This window comes from Hyperolius riggenbachi, chromosome 10 (genome assembly GCF_040937935.1).
Source record: "Hyperolius riggenbachi isolate aHypRig1 chromosome 10, aHypRig1.pri, whole genome shotgun sequence".
Classification (NCBI taxonomy): domain Eukaryota; kingdom Metazoa; phylum Chordata; class Amphibia; order Anura; family Hyperoliidae; genus Hyperolius; species Hyperolius riggenbachi.
This window is the reverse complement of record NC_090655.1, coordinates 122,158,964-122,180,211: the sequence shown is the minus strand read 5'-3', so window position 1 is coordinate 122,180,211 and position 21,248 is coordinate 122,158,964. Positions and strand designations below refer to the sequence as shown.

At 44.4% G+C, this 21,248-nt stretch overlaps 1 protein-coding gene across 5 annotated transcripts in view; it reads left to right on the top strand.

The window, feature by feature from the left end:
- The window catches only part of LRRC20 (leucine rich repeat containing 20), a 576,862-nt gene that overhangs the window by 63,192 nt on the left and 492,422 nt on the right, over positions 1-21,248 (top strand). For all 5 annotated transcript variants that reach the window (XM_068257847.1, XM_068257846.1, XM_068257850.1 and 2 more), the window contains exon 2: positions 13,442-13,551. In XM_068257847.1, the coding sequence (XP_068113948.1) occupies positions 13,482-13,551 (70 nt within the window). In that variant the 5' untranslated portion in view covers positions 13,442-13,481. The remainder of the gene's footprint in view (positions 1-13,441; positions 13,552-21,248) is intronic.

The following is a 21,248-nucleotide window of genomic DNA, read 5'->3' as shown; positions in this document are numbered from 1 at the left end:
TGATAAGGATTGTGCATATTGGGGTCATATCTGATAACGATTGTGCATATTGGGGTCATATCTGATAACGATTGTGCATATTGGGGTCATATCTGATAACGATTGTGCATATTGGGGTCATATCTGATAACGATTGTGCATATTGGGGTCATATCTGATAACGATTGTGTATATTGGGGTCATATCTGATAACGATTGTGCATATTGGGGTGATATCTGATAACGATTGTGCATATTGGGGTCATTGAACGTGTTTTTTGTTCAAATCTGCTCACATTACGTGTATTTTCTTGAGAAAACCTGCACAATTATGTGAATTTTCTGGGGAAAGGGTCACCAAAACTTGGGCCCTCTGTCTTTGCGTTGCACTTTTAAAGGGAACCCGAGGTGAGAAGGATATTGAGGCTGCCATATTTATCTCCTTTTAAGTAATACCAGCTGCCTGGCTGCCGTGTTGGTCCTCTGCCTCTAATTCTTTCAACCATAGACCCTGAACAAGCATGCAGCAGGTCAGGGGTTTCTGACAATATTGTCAGAACTGACAAGATTAGCTGCATGTTTGTTTCTGGTGTAATTCAGTTCACTACTGCAGCCAATAGATCAGCAGGGCTGCCAGGCAACTAGAATTGTTTAAAAGGAAATAAATATGGCAGCCACCATATCACTCTCACCCTGGGTTCACTTTAAATTACAGTTATCCTCGCCCTCATCCGGTCATGACCACGCCCATCTTTTCGCCGCGGCCCTCTGCGCGCGCCGCAGGTTGTAGCCACACCCATTTTCTGGTCGTCAGCTCCCCCGGAAATTGGTCCAGCACCTGCATAGCACCCCCTAAAAAATAATTCCTGGAGCCGCCACTGCCAGTTTGACATTGATTTTGATAATTTCAGTCATCTTGTTTACAATTAAATCAAAGAGGCACTTGTAAGTCAGACAGATATAACATAACATTTGTAATGAAATAACCACAAATGTATTTTCTGTGCTCACATCATTATCAGTTTTATTCAACCCCCAAGTGACATTCATTCTTAGTACTTAGTACAACATCCTTTTCCAGTTATAACAGATTTTAAACGTGAAGCCTAGTTTGACACAAGTGTCTTGCTGCGATCTACGGGTATCTTAGCCCATTCTTCACGGGCAAAAGCCTCCAGTTCAGTCACATTCTTAGGCTTGTGCGCTGTAACTGCTTTCTTTAACTGGAAAAGGATGTTGTACTAAGTACTAAGAATGAATGTCACTTGGGGGTTGAATAAAACTGATAATGATGTGAGCACAGAAAAGACATTTGTGGTTATTTCATTATAAATGTTGCAAAGAAATGAACAGCGCTACTTAAAAACAGATGAGTGCTTACCTGCAAAAAAGTGCACACCCCACTCATGGGATTCAAATACACAATGAGCATACACATGACCTGTCTACCACTTGGAGGATGTTAGTTTCACTAACAATTTGCAATTTGTTAGGTACTTGTCCCTCCCACTGTCGAAGAAGTCTTTCCTCCATGGGAGGGGACCTAACACTAACTAAATTCTACCTATGCATATGCATAGCCTGGGCGCGCTACCAGTAAAATTGAGAATTGCGCAAAAAAAGTGGGATCAGCGCATCACCAGGCCGCCTCTGAATGGCCCCAGCTCAGAGATGCGCTGAGCCCCCCCAGAAACTGCAAACGCACCTTGAACCCAACATTATAAATGTTATATTTGTCTGACTTACAAGTGCCTCTTTGATTTAATTGTAAACAAGATGACTGAAATGATCAAAATCAATGTCAAACTGGCCAAAACACTCAATTTCAGTGGGGGTTGAATAATAATCAATGTCACTACCTAAACTGGAGGTCACCAGTCACTACCTAAAACTGGGGGGGGGGGGGGGGGGGGGCACCTGTCACTAAACATGAGGGTCCCTGTCACTACCTAAACTGGGGGGCACCTGTGTCAGAGGAGCTCACAATCTAATCCCTACTATAGTTCTAGCCTAATGTCCCACCATTGCTAAGTTCATGTAAATTTGGCTCCACCCGTGACCACATCCTGGTGCATGGCCATGCCCATTTTTCGGCGCGGGTATGCATCGCTATGCGCATCGCACGACTTTCCCCCCATTTTTCGCTGCAATTTGACCCCCACCCCCCGGAAAATCTGCGGAAGCCCATCAATACATGATTTTTTGGTGAAATCTTGAAGAAGTTGCTCATCTGTAGAGGTGATAAAATTATGTCTTTCATTTCCTAGGATGCCATAACAGTGTCAAATACCCACAGTTTTTTATTTGTTCTGAATAATGTGGGTTTATTATTTGCTACTTTCTCAGCAGCTCAGAGACCATGGTTTGCCCAGCAGGAGGGCTCTCATATCACAGGGCATCAGATGTCCCATTTCAACTTTGCTCTAAAACATTATTTACAGCATATTATATGCAAAAAGCAATTTTTTTTTTACTAGACCAGCATTGGAAGGGTTAAACACAGAGGTTTAAAGTTCCATGGAGAGATATGCAGAAGTTCAGATTGTTACATTCTATTTAGTTAAATGTATCTATTGAGAAATGTTACACACTCTTTGGCTGTCCTCCAGCTCCTTCTCAGTCAGAGACAGTGAGTCACATTCAACACTTAGGCCCGGTTCACATTAGCGTTCGCTATCCAGATTTTCCGGATCTGATCCGGACCACATACTGTACAAACGGAACGTACGTTCCGCATAGCAATGTAAAGGCTAAGCGGACGTTCACACGTGTCCGTTCCGTACAGTACGGAGCCGGATCAGATCCGGACTCTTTTCCAACATGCGCTATTTTTTGGGTCCGGATATCCGGCCGACGCACCTGGACCGGAGCCGGACCTGAGCCTGACAGCACCATCAGGAACACAGAAACCAATGGGGAACGGAAGGCACAGAACACACTGCCTACAAAAACCTGAAGTTCTACCCCACTTCCTATGCGTATCCAAGCGGCCATTTCGGATGGGGACACATGGGCCAAGCATGTCTGGAGTGGAGCAGCAGTGACAGACGTGCTGGAGCTGTTTGGCAGAATGTCGAAGGTGAAGGTGAGGCCTACAGCGGTGGAACCTGATTCTACAGGTGCACCAGGTGCACCTTCTGCTGACCCCAACATTTTTTTCTGCTGACCCCAACAGAACCGTACGGGTCTGATCAGGTCAGGATCCGATCAGGATCGGGTCCGTTTACTTGCCAAAACACAAGTGTGAACGGTGCCTAAGATACATTTATGTAAACAAAATGTATCTATGTCAGCTTCGGATGCGTCTGCAGAAATCTCCAGGAACTTTCAAGCCCTGTGTAACCCTTCCAATGCTGGTCTAGTAAAAAAAAAATGCTGGTTGCATATAATATACTGTAAATGATGTTTTAGAGCAAAGTTGAAATGCAGGGTTATATTCCGCTTTAAAGTTATTTCACCTGATTTAAAAGCAAATTTAAATCCCCTGTATGTAACCTTAAACATTTAAATTATTTAGCTATGAATATTTCACTTTCTAGAAAGTCTGTCTATGTTTCTGTTTATGCAGCAACTTTTTTTTTCATCTCTTTCCCTTCAGAAACTTCACAGGAAAGATTGTTTTAACAGGCTTCCATTTTCGGTTTTCTTGCTATGAGTTAATGAAAATTCTGCTCATATGTGGTCACATTCTGTTGAGTAGGCTAAACCAACTTAACCTGCTTTTGTTGGAAAAGCTGAGCCTGCGCAGTGTGAGATGGGAGCAGTGTGAAACATTCTTTAGTTGAACAATGAGCCCTGACATTGAAAGCTACACAGAGAATGGCAAAAGTGATGACAACCACTGGATACTCTTGAACAGGCTTGTTGATGAAAGATTCAGAAAAGGTCATCTTTTGTGCTACTGATAATCACTACCTGTAGAAATGTGGTGTTGCATTTACTTTTGCTGACGTGTCATGTGAAATTCTCCACAATAGCTATATTTTCTTTATAGTGAAGCTGTGGCCATGTTCTGTATACAGAGTTATAATTGTGCCTGCTCCTTCTTTCTTCATGTATGAGATGACTAATTCTTGCTCTCCTTGTGAAAATGCTATTTCAGGCCGATTTTACTTTCTAACCGGTCGGTGATTGCACAACAGGGGAGCCTACCGCCACATCACCGCACCACAGAAATCAGTCTCCATATGACCCTACACAATGGTGCACAACAGGGTCATATGCATGTGCAGACTCCCCGCTCAGTGGTATACTCCCTGCTAGGATTCCCGTTGTTCCACACAAGAGGGCCATGGCGCACCGGGCTCCCGTTGTGCACACTCACTGTGTCACCCATTGACTTGCATTACTGCATCATCCATGCAGCAGGCACAGTTCCTGTGGTAATGTGAAGCAGACTTTGCAACGCTATGGCAGTGATTTGATATTTGTGTGTTGCACCGCACTCGCATCCACTATGCAAGTGTCCATAGATTTGCATGTCCCATATCACAGGCTGTGGCAGGGGAGAGTACCACGGTGCGACGCAGCATGTCAGGTGTGCAAGGGGCCTAAAGAATAGCTGTGGTGAGGGACATATACATACTGTCATTTTATTCATTTTAAGAAAATGCAATGCTATGCTTCTTTGCTATCATCCTGCTCCTCTGCTCTTAATACCTTCTTGATCATTGGTCTAAAATGGGTATGCATATCATATGTTTTGAAGCCACTAACTGCAGTTTTGTTAAATCTCCCTATAATCTGCTTGCTGTGAAAACCATCAATAAAGTGTGACTGATTTGAAAAGGTAAATCATTTTGGCAGTAACAGAAAAATATGATCAATAGTGGGGAGATCAATGGTTCAGTATTTTTGTTCTGTCTCAAGCATACAGAACTACATCACAGTAATGGTATTAACAGACTATACTGGAAATTTGACAAGACACTAAAGGGAGCATAGTGAGGACACATATCGAAGCCAGGAGAAGGTTAGAGAAGCAATGCTTCCACTGCGCTATACTCTGCAACGTAACCACTTTCCTACCCTGGTCATTTTCACAGTTCAGCTCAGTTCTGATTACTTTGGCAATAACTTTATAAATAATTATTACAAAGAAATGATCTATATATTGTTTTATTCAGGAAAAATTAGCCTTTTTGTGGCTGATATTTGTTTTCATTAATGACCCTATTTTCTATGTACTTTAAAAGGAAAATTAGGAAAAAAGGGAAAAAATACACTTTTTCCACTTTTATACTTGATAGCTTTAATGTAAGTAGCTTCTATTGTACATTAAACCCACACATTTTATTTGTTTATCTCTCTTGTTTATTTAAACAGTTCATTTGTTTTAATATGTATTAGTAACACATTGTATATACCCTACTCGCTTGTTACATCTGTCTGCTACTGGAATGTTTGTTTTACACTTGTTTACACATTACTCCTGCCATTGAATTCCCTGAGAGGAAGATAGGGGTTTGCTGTCATTCATTTACAGCTGTGTAGCATTGTTATCAGTTCAGAGATAAATAGTCTTATCTAGGATTTTGTAGGGAGGGGAGTGCAGAGACTTATTTTCACGTCGTGGGACAGGAAGTGGTTAATTTACTGGGTCTGCCGGAGCACAGGTCAGTCGGGGGGAATACAGGATGACGCCAAGGCACAAGAGGGGGTGCGTAGGATTTGGGACCATACCACCCAACTGGGGACAGTCCTGGCCAAATTGGGATGGTTGGGAGGTTAGATATGTTCTAGTAAACAGTCATAAGGTCTAAATGCATTGCTAAACAAATGATGGAACATGTCAGGAACATTACAGAGACAGAATGGGCAGGGTGTAGGCCTGATTTGGCAAAGAAGCAGGTCATTTGGGCACGTACTTACTGCCGAGCTGCGCCTGAGGGGTTATACGCTGTAGTTCATGGGCCGCATCGGCCAGACCCCAAATTACTTCTCTTTCTAAGTTGCTATGACTCGGAGGGGGAAATCTTATTTTAACGCAGCCAGGAATTTCAGCGGCAGCAGCATGGTGAGCTTTCATTCAGCTCACCCTGCCCCCAACTGACTGAGCGGTGAGTAGATACGTACTCTGATTTGGAGAAGACCTTGGAATCTTAGCGTTTATGAAACAATTATGGGGCAAGGCAAAGCAATTTTTGATTGTGATTTTATTCAATCCTCTCTAATCTATGTATGGGCAAAAGCTACATATTCATGTACATAATAATTATTATTATCATTATTATTTAGTTTTTTTTATAGTGCTGACATCTTCAGCAGCGCTGTACAGAGTATATTGTCTTGTCATTTAACTGTCTCTCAAAGTGTCTCACAATCTAATCCCTATCATAGTCATAGGTCTATGTATGTATCGTGTTGTCACAAACTTGAATGGAGACAGAGTTTGACCACAGTTTGCAGTAATACAGACACTGGGACCAGGGAATAAGGTGCAAAAATAAAGTTTTATTGCAAAGCAATAATGCAAGCATACTTACAACCGTAAATGCAAATATGATGCAAACCCATTCACAGCACACAATATATACAAACAACCCAGGAAAGCAGTGACAAATATATATAACACCCTATCTATCTAACTGCTGTAAGTACACGATAATATATACAGATATTAACAACATACAAATATATACAATCAGACGCAGTACCAAAGGATCAGGCAGAATATCAGTCAGCAGGAGAGCAAGGTCAGTAACATGTTATCAGAGAAGCACAGTACCAGGGATTAGGCAAAAACAAGGGCTAGGCAGGATAACAGGTTCAGCAACAGGTAGGCAAAAGACAAGGTACAGGACAAGGAACAGGATACTAGGATGTGCAGAAGCTCAGGCCTGGAAGCGCAAATTTCTGGCAATCAGCAGGAGGAAGAGGCAGATGTTAGATAGTCCATGTGATTAGTAGAGATGGCCCGAACCTCTGATTTTTGGTTTGCGAACTTCCGCAAAAGTTTGGTTCGTGCGAACTTTCGCGAACAGCAATAGACTTCAACGGGGAGGCGAACTTTGAAAACGAGAAACACTTATGCTGGCCAGAAAAGTGATGGAAAGGATGTTTCAAGGGGTGAGTGGGATAGACGCCAAAAGTCCCGGGGAAAAATCTGGATTTGATGCAAAGCAGCGTTTTAAGGGCAGAAATCAGATTGCATGCTAAATTGGAGGCCTAAAGTGCTTTAAAACATCTTGCATGTGTATACATCAATCAGGGAGTGTAATTAGAGTACTGCTTCACACTGACACACCAAACTCACTGTGTAACGCACCGCAAACAACTTTTTGTGTAGTGACGGCCATGCTGGACTGGTGCGCATCATGACGAGAGTGCAGGTGATGGCGGCTTTCCAGCCTATATGGTCGCCGGGCTGAGGTAGCTGAATGCCAGAACAGTGGCTGTCCAGCTGAGCAAATTTGGTCTGTCCACAATGAAGCAACAACCTTATTAACGTAACCCCCCCCCCCCCCCTCCGAGACACTCATATAGCCGGCGGTCATTGCTTCATTGTGATACGCAAGCCCCTTCACCGCGGCAAGGTAATTATCACGAAGAGGAGTTGGCACATGTACATGCCTTTTGTTTTGATGTTGCAGCTGCAGTGCAGCCAGAAAAATTAGGCAGGCATGTACACGCACCAGAAAAATTATTATAGCGACCGCTGCTAGCGACAGCCTTAAAAATTCAGGAATCCGCCTAGAGTCCTGGACCCTGTTGGTGGTGGCGGAGAAGGCAGTCAACCGGCCTGTGGGCAGAGATGCTGTGTGGGAAGCGACTTAGTCTTGGGGCAGGCAGTTACATGGCGTGCAGGCAGAGATGATGTGTGTGGGGACTGACTTAGTCTTCGGGCAGGCCTGACCGTGCTTGGCAGACCAGGCATCCGTGGTCAGATGGACCCTTGACCCAGCGATGTGTGCCAGAGATGTCACCACTTGCCTTTCAACATCACGGAACAGTTTAGGTATCGCCTTTTTTGAGAAAAAATTGCGGCCTGGTATCTTCCACTGCGGTGTGTAGCTTTGCTTTTGTGTGCTGCTTTTCCTCAGGCGGTCATCCCATTGCAGTTTGTGCTTTGTAATCTTCGTAAGGTAGTTGTCCCTACGTGAGTCTTGGTCTTTTCACGGCCCAATTTTCGGTGGCAGAAAGTACAAATGGCATTGCTCTCATCTGAGGCAGACACACAAAAAAATTTCCACAACGCCGAGACCAGGGGTGATGGCACTTTGGTGGTGGCGGCCGACTGAGTGTTAAGTGGGGTGCCAGAATCAGAGCAGGAGCAGGAAGATATGTCACGCTTCCATGTGGAAGCTGAGAAAGATGAGGTGTTCTGTGTTAAATAGTCAACTACGTCCTGACAATATTGGGGGTTGATGGCACGTGCCTTCTTCTGAACACTGTACTTTGGTCGAAGGCCACACGAAATCATGGCAGCACGACCTCGAACAGACCTGCCAGGTTGCCTGCCTCTGCCTTTTTGCCTCACGTAGGTAGGTGGGTGCACTGTGAACAACAGGTAGGTAGCTATATGCAGTGATGGGTATTACAATGTGCACCTGTCACACACAGACAGGTACCAGACAGGCACAGTGACACTGCGTGTGCTCACTTAGGTAGGTGGGTGCACTGTGAACAACAGGTAAGTATATGCAGTGATGGATATTATAATGTACACCTGTCACACACAGTCAGGTACTGGACAGGCACAGTGACACTGCGTGCGCTCACGTAGGTAGGTGGGTGCACTGAAGTGAACAACAGGTAGGTATATGCAGTGATGGGTATTAAAATGTGCACCTGGCACAGTAGTAATTATACCACCAAGGGACCAAAGGCCAGCTGCGACTGACTGACAAGGCTGTATATAATGCAAGTGGGCCACAAAGAAAAAAAAAATAGATCACAAGAACCAGATTAGCTCTCAAAAGAGCTGTTGAGGGGTGTTTTTTTAGCAATAAGAATCAGCATGGAACAAGCTAACAAGCCTACAAGTGCCTAACTAAGCTTTCCCTATGAGAGTCTGCAGCAGCTCTCCCTTCTCTAATTACTGCAGGCACACGAGTGAGTGAAAAGCCTGATGCTGCCTGCCTTTTATAAGGGTAGGGGGGGTGGGGCTCCAGGAGGGAGTGTAGCCTGATTGGCTACAATGTGCCTGCTGACTTTGATGTAGAGGGTCAAAGTTGACCCTAATGATGCACTATGGGGCAAACCGAACTCCCAGAAAAGTTTGCGGTTCTCTGCGAACGCGAACCACGGAAATTTGCCGGGAACTGTTCGCCGGCGAACTGTTTGGGCCATCTCACATGATTAGTGAGCACAGGATGCAGCTGGTGGTGAGAGTTCACTTGAAGCCATTTGGAGTCCAAACAGGGAACTGCAAGTCCTTATAATAGTATTAACAGGCCCCCTGTTGGTGGATGGTGAAGGTTCAGGATGATGCAAAGTCCTCATAGCTATCTGCTGGTGGAATAACGGAATTCCATGACAGTCCTGATCCATGCTGCCACCAGCAGGCAGAAATTGGCAACACAAGGTTCCTGACATATGTAGTGTATGTATTATAGTCTAGGGCCAATTTAGGGAGAAGCTAATTAACTTATCTGTATGTTTTTGGGATGTGGGAGGAAACAAGAGTGCCCATAGGAAACCCACGCAGACACGTGGAGAACATACAAACTCTGTGCAGATAGTGCCCTAGCTGGGATTCGAACCGGGGACCCAGTGCAGCAAAACAAGAGTGATAACAACTTTAGTAGGGTTGGGTAGGGTGCTGCCCAACCCTACTGCAAAGCGCATAACCCAGTGTAGTGTCACACACATGTGCATACTCTCACTCACAACCTTGTGTGGAAGGTGGTGACCTGATGCGCAGTGTCACATGTGTGTTTGTACATGAAGGTAATTGCACCTGACACTGTCTTTTAAAGCCTGTAATCTTTTGAGAATCGATAATTTAGAATCCCATGAGTAAGCATGTAGTGTGAAATGTGTTGGTACTTTGTTCCTCCTAAATTATCTGCACCCACTTTTATGACTAATACATTTTCAAGCATGCAGACGTCCTTGGGGTGCGGACCATTTTCTTTTCCGTATGGATAACTTACGTTCCCATCTTGCTACATGTATAATTAGCTAAACCTTTGATCAGTTTTCCATAAAGAAATATCTTCACTGCTGTTTCAACTCTGCCCCTCAAATGAATCCACCAAACAAAAATAATTGAATGGGGTTTTACAGAAATATAAACTGAAACTTTTAATCAGACAAGATAAAAAGTACAATTCCTTAAGAGTATTGAGGGCAACAAATGCCAACATCCAATACATTTACGGCTTATATAGGCAATACAATCAATGCCTGACACGCATTTCACAGTAAAACTCCAAACTACCCGCCCACCCACCTGGTCGATGGCAGCGAGACCTACGCAAGCTCAACCCTGGCGTCCTTGCTGACTCCCTCCATGGCCTATCCTCCACTCTCCCCACCCTAACCTGTCCTAATCTTGCTGCAGCTCAGTATCACCAAATTCTCTCATCAGCCCTAGAGAAAGCTGCTCCACCAATATTCCGCCGCAACCGACCCCCTAACCCCCAGCCCTGGCGCACTACCCATACTCGCAACCTCCAGAGGGAAACACGCGCCACTGAACGAAAATGGCGGAAAACTCGACTAAACCAGGATTTCCTACAGTACAAGACTAACCTGCAGCAGTTCCACACTGCCCTTGCTCATGCGAAGCAGGAATACTTTACCAAGCTCATCGGAGCACAAGCTTCCAATCCCCGGCGTCTTTTTAGCACCTTCAACTCCCTGCTTAAACCCACCCCCCCCACCTTCTGTTTCCTCCCTCTCTGCCACAGATTTAGCCACCCACTTCACCAACAAAATAGTCTCCATCCGTCAGGAAATATCCAATCTTCAATCTTCACCTCCCACCTGCTCACAACCTACTCCTTCTCCACCCTATCCTCCCCTCACCTCCTTCACTCCTACTACCACTGAGGAGGTCAACCACCTACTGCAGACTTCCCATGCCACTACCTCCCCCCTTGACCCTATCCCTTCTGATCTACTTCAGCCTCACTTCACGGATCTGGCCCCAGTCCTCACTACCATGTTTAACCTCTCCCTATCCACAGGCACCTTCCCCTCAGACTTCAAGCAGGCCACTGTACTGCCTCTGCTCAAGAAACCCTCCCTCGACCCCTCGCTACCCTCCAACTACCGCCCGATCTCCCTCCTCCCCTTCGCCTCAAAACTCCTTGAGCGTCTGGTTCACAAACGCCTGACCCAGTACCTCAATGCCAACTCACTACTAGACCCACTGCAATCTGGATTTCGGCCTGCCCACTCAACCGAAACGGCTCTCACCAAAGTGGTCAATGACCTTGCCTTAGCTAAAGCTGAAGGTAAATACACCATTCTCCTCCTCCTTGACCTTTCAGCAGCTTTTGATACAGTGGATCATCCCCTACTCCTCCAGTCCCTCCAATCCATGGGCATTCACGATCTCGCCCTGACCTGGCTTTCATCCTACCTCTCCAACCGCTCCTTCACGACCTCCTTCAATGAGTCCTCGTCCACCCCCAACCACCTCTCAGTGGGAGTCCCCCAAGGCTCGGTCCTTGGCCCCCTACTGTTTTCCCTATACACATCCTCCATTGGCAAGGTTATCTCCTCCATGGGTTTTAACTATCATCTGTATGCAGATGACACTCAAATCTATCTCCACACCCCTGACATATCCACCACTACCATGGACAAGGTCTCCTCCTGCCTATCTGCCATCTCCTCCTGGATGTCCGCTAGGTTCCTAAAACTAAATCTAGACAAAACGGAATTTATGATCTTCCCACCCCGGTCATCCCTGGACCTCCCAGATGTGCAGGTCACTGTTAACCACACTACTATTCACCCTACCTCTCAAGCCCGCTGTCTGGGTGTCACCCTGGACTCCGCACTCTCCTTCACTCCCCACATCCAAAACCTCACAAAGTCCTGCAACTTCCACCTTCGTAACATCTGTAAGATTCGCCCTTTCCTGACCCCTGCCACCACCAAACTCCTCATCCATGCCCTCATAATTTCCCGCCTCGACTACTGCAATGCCCTTCTGTCTGGACTCCCTAAGACCCAAATAGCCCCACTGCAGTCCATCATGAATGCGGCTGCCAGAATTATCCACTCCTCCCATCGCTCCACCAGGGCGGCTCCCCTCCGTGAATCCCTCCACTGGCTTCCTATCCAGTCCAGAATCAGATTCAAGATATTGTGTCTGACCTACAAATCCATCCACAAAACCTGTCCAACCTACATTTCTGATCTTACTCAGAGATACACACCAAGCCGCTCACTCCGCTCCTCCAATGAACTTCGCCTGACCGTCCCCCGCATCACCCAGTCCCATGCACACCTCCAAGACTTCTCAAGAGCCGCTCCGACACTATGGAACTCCCTACCTCCACCCATTAGGGCAGCCCCCTCCTTCAACACCTTCAAGAAGGCCCTCAAAACTCTCCTTTTCACTCTTGCCTACCACCCCTCACAATTGCTCTAAACCCACAGCCGAACTCTGGTCCCCTACCTCTCGTGTCCCTACCTCTCCCTCTAGATTGTAAGCCTTTGGGCAGGGTCCTCACTCCTTTTGTGTCCTACCTGATCATGCACCTCTATTACTGTGCACCCATGCTATGCATTTGAGTGAACCTAACTTGCCTAACTCCATGCTCCCATCCAGTGACTGACTAAGCATTACCTTGTACTCATACTGTGCTGTGTGATCTGGTTTTCTTGTATTCCTGTATTGTCATATTGCTGTTTGTCACCCCTAAATATTGTCTGTAACCTAAATTAATGTCCAGCGCTGCGTAATATGTTGGCGCTTTATAAATACAACAAATAAATAATAAAAAATAATAAATAAAACAGCCGCTTTGTCACAGTCACAATCTTGCAAGTTCATTGTTGATACCGGAATTAGCAAGAAAAGTACCATTTTTAAAGAGTACCTCAAATCTAACCTATCCATAACATGTGATAAACATTTTCATGAATGCCAAATTGTATATAATATATACCTACACTCCAGCTGCAAGCCTCTATTGTCATTTACCATAGTCATTTGGCTGACATCAGCAGTGCTGCCATCTTGTGGATGGCATGTTGACGTCTACAAATGGCCCCAAGGTACGTCATGAAAAGCACGCTTCCCGATAATAGCTGCAAGATCTAAGAGAGCTCTGGGGAGGAGGAGGACTGAGGAGACAGAAAATGCACAGAGGTATGTAGATCTAGCATGAATATACCTCAGTGCTTATGTTAGGTAGCTTTGCCACGAGTCAGGTATACTTTCAGCAATGACACATCTGAATTCTTTTTATGTTTTACATTTTTGAAATTTACAGTCATTCCCAAACACTACAGAGTTGTTTTTGATGCCTCTGTAATTGAAGTTTTGTTGATTTAGGTAAACACTGGATGAAGAACTGCGTCTGAATGCAAAAAGAATGGCAGAATCTGTAGCCAAAGTAGCACGGAAAGTGAATGAGGCTGTGGAGACTGGAGCTCAACATCTCGGTAAGTTGGCTTTTTATTATTTGTACTTCATTGGCTAGGAAAAAATGATTGTTTGCCAACTACTTATTTTCTTAATACAATGTTTGGGGCTTTATCAGGGCTGTGGAGTCGGTACAAAAATCATCCATCTCCGACTCCTCAGTTTATGAAACCATGGATAGTAAAGAAACGTTGTCCGATGGCAGTCAGGTGGTGGTCTTAAGTGCCAGAAAGGATGACAGGAGGTACATGGCAGACTTTTCCACCAGTATAAGCTGCCTGAACTGCTCATACATCAAAGAGCAAACCTGCCTGAGTGGGGCTATATCAGATAACCCCTGAGTGGGGATATCTGTAGTCCAACCATTCTTACCAATCAAATCGAAATTTAGGAAAGGTACCTGAGATACTATGGACCAACCTATATGTTTCTATGATGGTATCTACTCTATTCTCAAATTGCAGTATAAATAAGGAGTGAGACTTCCAATTTATAGTAATGGACTTCATAGTGGCTAATAAAAACACAATGTAAATCCTCTTGAAGGCCTGAAGCACCTCTCTATTTGGGGATATACGTAGTTACAGATTACCCAGCAAGCATCTGAAACAGTCTGTGTGCATGTTGGATTATTGTGGCTCTGTACAAATAATGAGCTGACACAACATTGCTTTCCAGCAGATCTGAATGTGTGTTTAGCTTAAAGAGACAACAAATAATGATTTGCATATTTCAGCAGTGATGCATTGTGGGAGAAATGATATGCTCACTCCAATCTGAATAATCACAAATACCTTCTGTTTTAAGAAGGCAAACTTTTGTTTGGAATATAAGTAAAGATTGTAGCGCTGAAGGCTTACTAACTTATTTAGTTACGTTTGTAAAAAATATCTCAAATCGCTTTCCAGTAGCCTTAGGGCCCGTTTCCACTCTCGCGGAAACGGCCGCGAATCCGCAGAGTTTCCCCGCAGGCAAATCGCGCGGGGAAACTCTGCCATAGGGGACAACGGCGCCGCCGGCCGAATCGCTTGCAGTAGCGATTCGGCCGGAAACCCCCACAGAATTCGCGGCGGAGGCTGCGATTCCCATAGCCGTGCATGGCACGGCTGATGGGAATCGCCTGCGATCCCGCCCACCCGCTCAGTGCCGGCGTGCGCACGCCGCACTAGTGGAAACGAGCCCTTATGCTTTTAGCTGTAGAGTCTGCTTTCCTTCTAGCAGATAGGAGCTATCATAATGGATTTGTGTAGTAGCACTGACATGAATAATAAGTGCTGATATATAATCTAGGAAAGAAAAAATGCACTCCCAATTGGCGAGTGTGCTTAGGACAATTAGAATGCAATCAAGAATCCAGAAAGAAAAAAGCTGCCCTTAAAGAGAAGCTGTCAGCCATACTATCTCAGAAAAAAACACATAAGTAGATACATACTTGCTCTTCTTACATAACATATGTTTTTCACTGTGCGCGTTTTGATTTTAGTGATTTTTCTACAGTAAAAAAAAGAAAATCCTTCTTAGCATTTCCCATTTTAAGTGTGGCTATATTAAAGCCAATCCTGATGTAATTTCCTCCCTTACTCTCCTCTGCCTGATTGTGTATGCATTGCCCCGCCCTTCACTATAGAATGTGCATTGTATCAGCATGAGAAATATTGGCCAATCAGAGAGGAACAGAGGTGTGGGCGGGGAAAACAGGAGGGAAAGAGGCTTCAGCCAATCAGGCTGCATTAGTTAAGTCTAAGGGGGAAGTATGGAAGAAAAAAAGGACAACCCAGCATGCCCTGCAACTTCCTTTTTGTGTACCAAATTTTGTGTGTACCAAATAAGAGTCAGGTGAACTGGGGAATGATCATTTATCAACACAAAAGTAATAGTGATTTTAACGTTTGGATTGCCTGGTTAGCATTCCTATTACTTGTTTACCAGATAAAAATAAATAATTGATTTTGATTTTATGCCCGACAGTTACACTTTAATAATAAGCACAATTCAGATTAATAGAAAAAATGTAACAATTGTATTCATTTCTAATAGTACATAATTTAGTTAAATAAAATCTAAAAAATTTAGGGCTTGAACCAATTCACTTTTTCTACTCAGTCTTCTAGGAGATAATTTTCATTTTCTGTTTAAAATAACTTTTCAGCACTCTGGAATTGAAACAGTACCAAAAAGTAGGTGAAAGTACTATCAAAATTATTTTGAGTATTTTCTTTCTTGCTTACTGGTGGCTTTTAGGTACATTATTTGATAGATGTGAAAATATCACCTGGAAAAAAAACCTAGGGGAATGCGTGAATTGGATTGGACCCTTTACCTCGTGGCAGACCATATAGCCTGCAAAATTCATGCTAAATATATATTGCACCTGACCCACTCTGTATGAGGTAGTAGAGTTTAACCTGCTGGGCGGTCTGGACGAGCTCAGCTCGTCCAGTACCGCCGGAGCCTGCCGCTCAGGCCCTGCTGGGCCGATTTGGCTCAAGTAAAAAGCAGCACACGCAGCCGGCACTTTGCCAGCCGCATGTGCTGCCTGATCGCCGCCGCTCTGCGGCGATCCGCCGCGAGCAGCGGCGAAAGAGGGTCCCCCCAGCCGCCTGAGCCCAGCGTAGCCGGAACAAAAAGTTCCGGCCAGCGCTGAGGGCTGGATTGGAGGCGGCTGACGTCCATGACGTCACTCCGCTCGTCGCTATGGCGTCGCCACTCATTGCGGCCTTCCTTGTTTATTCTGGGCGCCGGAGGCGATCGGAAGAACGCCTCCGGAGCGCCCTCTAGTGGGCTTTCATGCAGCCAACTTTCAGTTGGCTGCATGAAATAGTTTTTTTTTTTATTAAAAAAAAACCCTCCCGCAGCCTCCCTGGCGATCTTATCAGAACGCCAGGCAGGTTAAAGGGACTCCGAGCTCAAAATGAAAATGGTACTCACCTTGGGCTTTCTGCAGCCCAGTGTAGGTTGGGAGGTCCCACGCCGGCATCCTGGCTCTTCTCACAGGCCTTTTCCCAGAAATGGCTGCCCGGCGGCTCCAGCCGACACTGGCCCGAGTGTCGGGCTCTCTCTTCCGCATACGTCACGCTGTCCTCTTCTGAATTCCCATTCACCTGCGATTTGCTGCAGAAAGTCCTCCGGTCCAGAGCCAAATGCACATGCGCGGCCTGGGCACGTGCGCTCCTGTCTTGTTTGCAGAGCCGGTAGCGCCCTACGCCTACTACTGCACAGGTGCAAAATGCCCCCAGTGACCGGAGTGAGACGGCGGAGCGCTCCTGGCCGGACTGCGTATGCACCGACTGGCCCCGATTGGCTGTTTTCCGGGGGCCAGTAGTGGGCGAACGAGCAGTTAGAAGAAGATGGCATGGGAATGATCTGGCTGGAGGAAGCCTCAGGTAGGTATATTTTATTCCTGTGGCCCCATCTCGGGTACACTTTAAATTGTATATCTGTCATGCTCAGTACTGATGTACTGATACACTGAACCCGGGTTCATAATACATGTATATAACCAAAAGTGCTAGTGCAATGGCAATACAACAATGAATACAAATAGTGGATACATGTATTATGAATAAATAATGTGCAATAAACAATTCATCCGTGTAAACTCAAAAATATGGTAGTAAAAATAACTTCTAAACAAGTGCCAATTCCATTGCTATAGTGCTATGATTCTGGACAGCACTGATATTCGAGTGTATACACATCACCCAGTCAAAAAATAGTAAGCACCACCATGCAATACGGTACATAGAAATATATGTGTCTTGATATGACACTATTTATCCTGTGCAACAGGCCAGAAACACCACATTACTATTGTAGAAAGAACAACCAAAAGTCGCACCAGGATATAAGTATATAAAGTGTCCTAAGGACACTATATTTATATACTTGTAGTGACTATATTTATATACTTAGTTGTGACTTTTGGTTGTTCTTTCTACAGTAGTAATGAGAAAAAATAGTAAAGAAACGTCATCCAATGGTGGTCAGGTGGTGGTCTAAAGTGCCTGACTGGCTTGTCTGTTCACCTGCTGGGAGTCAGGTTGTATGCCCATATGATTGACATATAGCCCAGCCCTAATGCCTGTGAAAGCTCCTGCCTAATACAAACTACAATACCCTGCAGGCAGATGTAGTATACAAACTGTCAGACAGCAATCACCAAACACAGCAAAGGCAATGTAACACAGTATAATGAATAGTCACCTGAGGCCTATAGGCTGAGGCAATCCAGATGAAGACAAGGTAGCAGGCAAAGGCTGAAGTATAATCACTGGACAGATGCATGGTCAATCAAGCCAGAGTCAGTCCAGGCAGTGTTCATGCGAATCCTTTAACAAGCCGGGTCAGTAACAGGGTATCCAATACAGAAGCGTGGTCAGGTTCAAGCCGGGTCGGTAACAGGTAATCCAATTTAGAAGAAGCTTAGTCAAGAGACAGACACAAGTCGGCAGCAAGACAAGCACTTGGTGTGAGCGCAATCTTAGCAACAAGCCCAGCATAGGCTATCACGGGCCCAGACTGGAGCGCTCACCAGGTTCAAATACAAGGCCTGACCAATCTGAGCTCGGTGTGTCAGCTGATAAGCTGACACACAGGGAGACACATGGCTAATGTTTACGTAGGCAGAGCGCGCACTGAGACGCGTCCTTCGCCTGCCGCTCTGCACGTATGTGAGTCAGCGACAGGGACAGCAACAACTGTGAGTCAGCAGCAGGGCGGTCGTCGGCGACCTGCCCACTCCTTACAGTACCTCTCCCCCTAGGAGTGGACTCTGAACACTCCAGTCCAACTTCATTTACTTGTTCTCCATCCTTTTTAAAGGGGGAAGGAGCAGCAAATTCCTGATAAGTCTTAGATAATCTTTGTTCAACGAGTCTCGTACAACTTTTGCAAGCACTCATCCTTGCGTTGTGCAGACCAACTAGTCAGCTGACCAGCTGGTAGTTTCAGGTGCTGCACACCTGGTATCTTCACAGCATAGACAATTGCCTTCAGATGACCCCAAAGATAAAACTCTAAGGGGGTCAGATCGGGAGACCTTGGGGTCCATTCAAATGGCCCACGACGACCAATCCTTTTTCCAGGGAACTGTTCATCTAGGAATGCTCGGACCTGACACCCATAATGTGGTGGTGCACCATCTTGCTGGAAAAACTCAGGGAACGTGCCAGCTTTAGTGCATAAAGAGGGAAACACATCATCATGTAGCAAGACTTAGACTTTTAGACTTAGGCCTCAATTCACTAAGCTTATCTCCTGTCTTTAATAACTCTTCTAGAGTTGTTACCATGGTGATAAGGCATGTAGTATTCAGGAAACATTTAACCTCAGGCAAACCTAAAGTTAACTCTTCAATCCTTAAAATAACTCCAGAGTTAAAGGGGAACTGAAGAGAGAGGTATATGGAGGCTGTCATGTTTATTTCCTTTTAGACAATACCAGTTGCCTGGCAGCCCTGCTGATCCTCTGTCTCTAATACTATTAGCCATAGCCCCTGAACAAGCATGCAGCAGATCAGGTGTTTCAGTGTTTCAGACTTATAAGTCTGATCTGACAAGACTAGCTGCATGCTTATTTCTGGTTTTATTCAGATACTACTGCAGAGAAATAGACCAGCAGGGCCGCCAGGTAACTGGTATTGATTAAAAGGAAATAAACATGACAGCCTCCATATACCTCTCTCTTCAGTTCCCCTTTAAAGACAGGCTGTTTATTAACTGCATGTGAAAATAACTACAGAGGAGGTAAATTAACTACAGAGGAGGTAAAATAACTACAGAGAAGGTAACTTAAGGAATGAAGAGATAAGATAACTCTCTCTTATGTGGAGGTAAGTTTTCTCTTGCCTTATTATCTCCAGCATAATCTTAGTGAATTGAGGCCTTTGACTTTTATCTTTGGGGTCATCTGAAGGCAATTGTCTATGCTGTGGTGTATGTCCTGCGGTGTTGCTATCAGTGTGTGAAAAGTGGGAGAAGAGGGTTGCATTGACAATCCAAAACAATGGGCAGCATATTGAACACATTTTATTAGTGGTCAGAAACTTGTAAATAACTCATGAAAGAATAAAGTTACGTTAAAACCAAGCACACCATTGTTTTGCTTGTGAAATTCCCAATAAGTTTGATGTGTCACATGACCCTCTTCCTATTGAAAAAACAAAAGTTGGATTCAAAGTGCCTGACTTCAAAATGGCCGCCATGGTCACCACCCATCTTGAAATGTTTCCCCCCTCATATATAATAATGTGCCACAAACAGGAAGTTAATATCACCAACCATTCCCATTTTATTAAGGTGTATCCATATAAATGGCCAACCCTGTACTTCTTAAAGTAATGCAGAAGTGTCCATTTTGGCATTTTAATATTCCAATTTCCCTTTTGAAATGCTTTCACAAGTATGCATTGTCCTTAGCTATTGCTTTTCAAATTTAATTCTAAGCTCTTAAGTGTTTTCCCTTTTTTGCCATACAAATTAAGATGCTGCTTAGTTAAAGGTTTTAGCCATAGTTCAAAGGACAACTGACCTGAGAGGAATATGGAGGCTGCCATATTTATTTCCTTTTAACCATTTTAGCCTTTTGGATGTTACTGTTACGTCCAAAAGTCTGCTGCCGCGTGGCTGCGCGCTCCCCTGCCGCAGGCCATTCGCCTGGAGATCATTGAATGGGAACATAGGGGTAGGGGGGAGGGGTACTGTAAGGAGTCGGCATTGATCTCAGTCCCCTTTAGAAAGACCGACAGCTTCTATGAGAAGCCGCGGTCTTTCTGAACAAAAAAAAAATCACGTCCTCCCTTTACTTCCTGTAAGCGAGAGTGCTCACTTACAGGATGGAATTAAAAAAAGACTGGCCATCTTGTGGCCAAATAGTAAAACTACACGTACATATATTTTCACACAAACACAATAAATTACATAAAATTAACTGATTACCTCCCACACCTGAAAAATACCCAAATAAATTTTTTTACTAAAAAAATTACAATTTAAAAATAAATAAATAGTTACCTAAGCGACTGAACTTTTTTAATATGCATGTCATGAGGGTACATTACTAAAAATTTTTAAATTATAAGCTTGTAAATAGTGATGGATGCAAAACTGAAAAAATGCACCATTATTTCCAAATAAAATATTAGCGCCATACATTGTGATAGGGACATAATTTAAATAGTGCAATAACCGGGACCAATGGGAAAATAAAATATGTGGGTTTTAATTATGGTAGCATGTATTATTTTAAAGCTATAATGGCCGAAATCTGAGAAATAATGAATTTTTCTATTATTTTCTTAATATTCCTGTTAAAATGTATGTAGAAAAAAATAATTCTTAGCAAAATGTACCACCCAAAGAAAGCCTAATTGATGGCGGAAAAAAATTAAATCTAGATCAATTCATTGTGATAATTAGTGATAAAGTTATTGGCGAATGAATGGCAGGTGAAAATTGCTCAGATGCATAAGGTGAAAAACGACTGAAGGCTGAAGTGGTTAAAGTGGAACTGTCCTTAAAATTTGACACTGTAAAAATATCTGATGTGTTGCTTAATACTGGTTTAATTAATAACAATGTATGTTTGCTGTAATATACCTGGCAGATGTCCTTATTTCTGTTACTGCTTTCTAGTGCAGTGTGTGCAGCCATATGTTGGTTGGCAAGTTTACAGTGCCATCCAGTTGATTTCTACTTCCTCCAGCCCCTCCTTCCTCAAG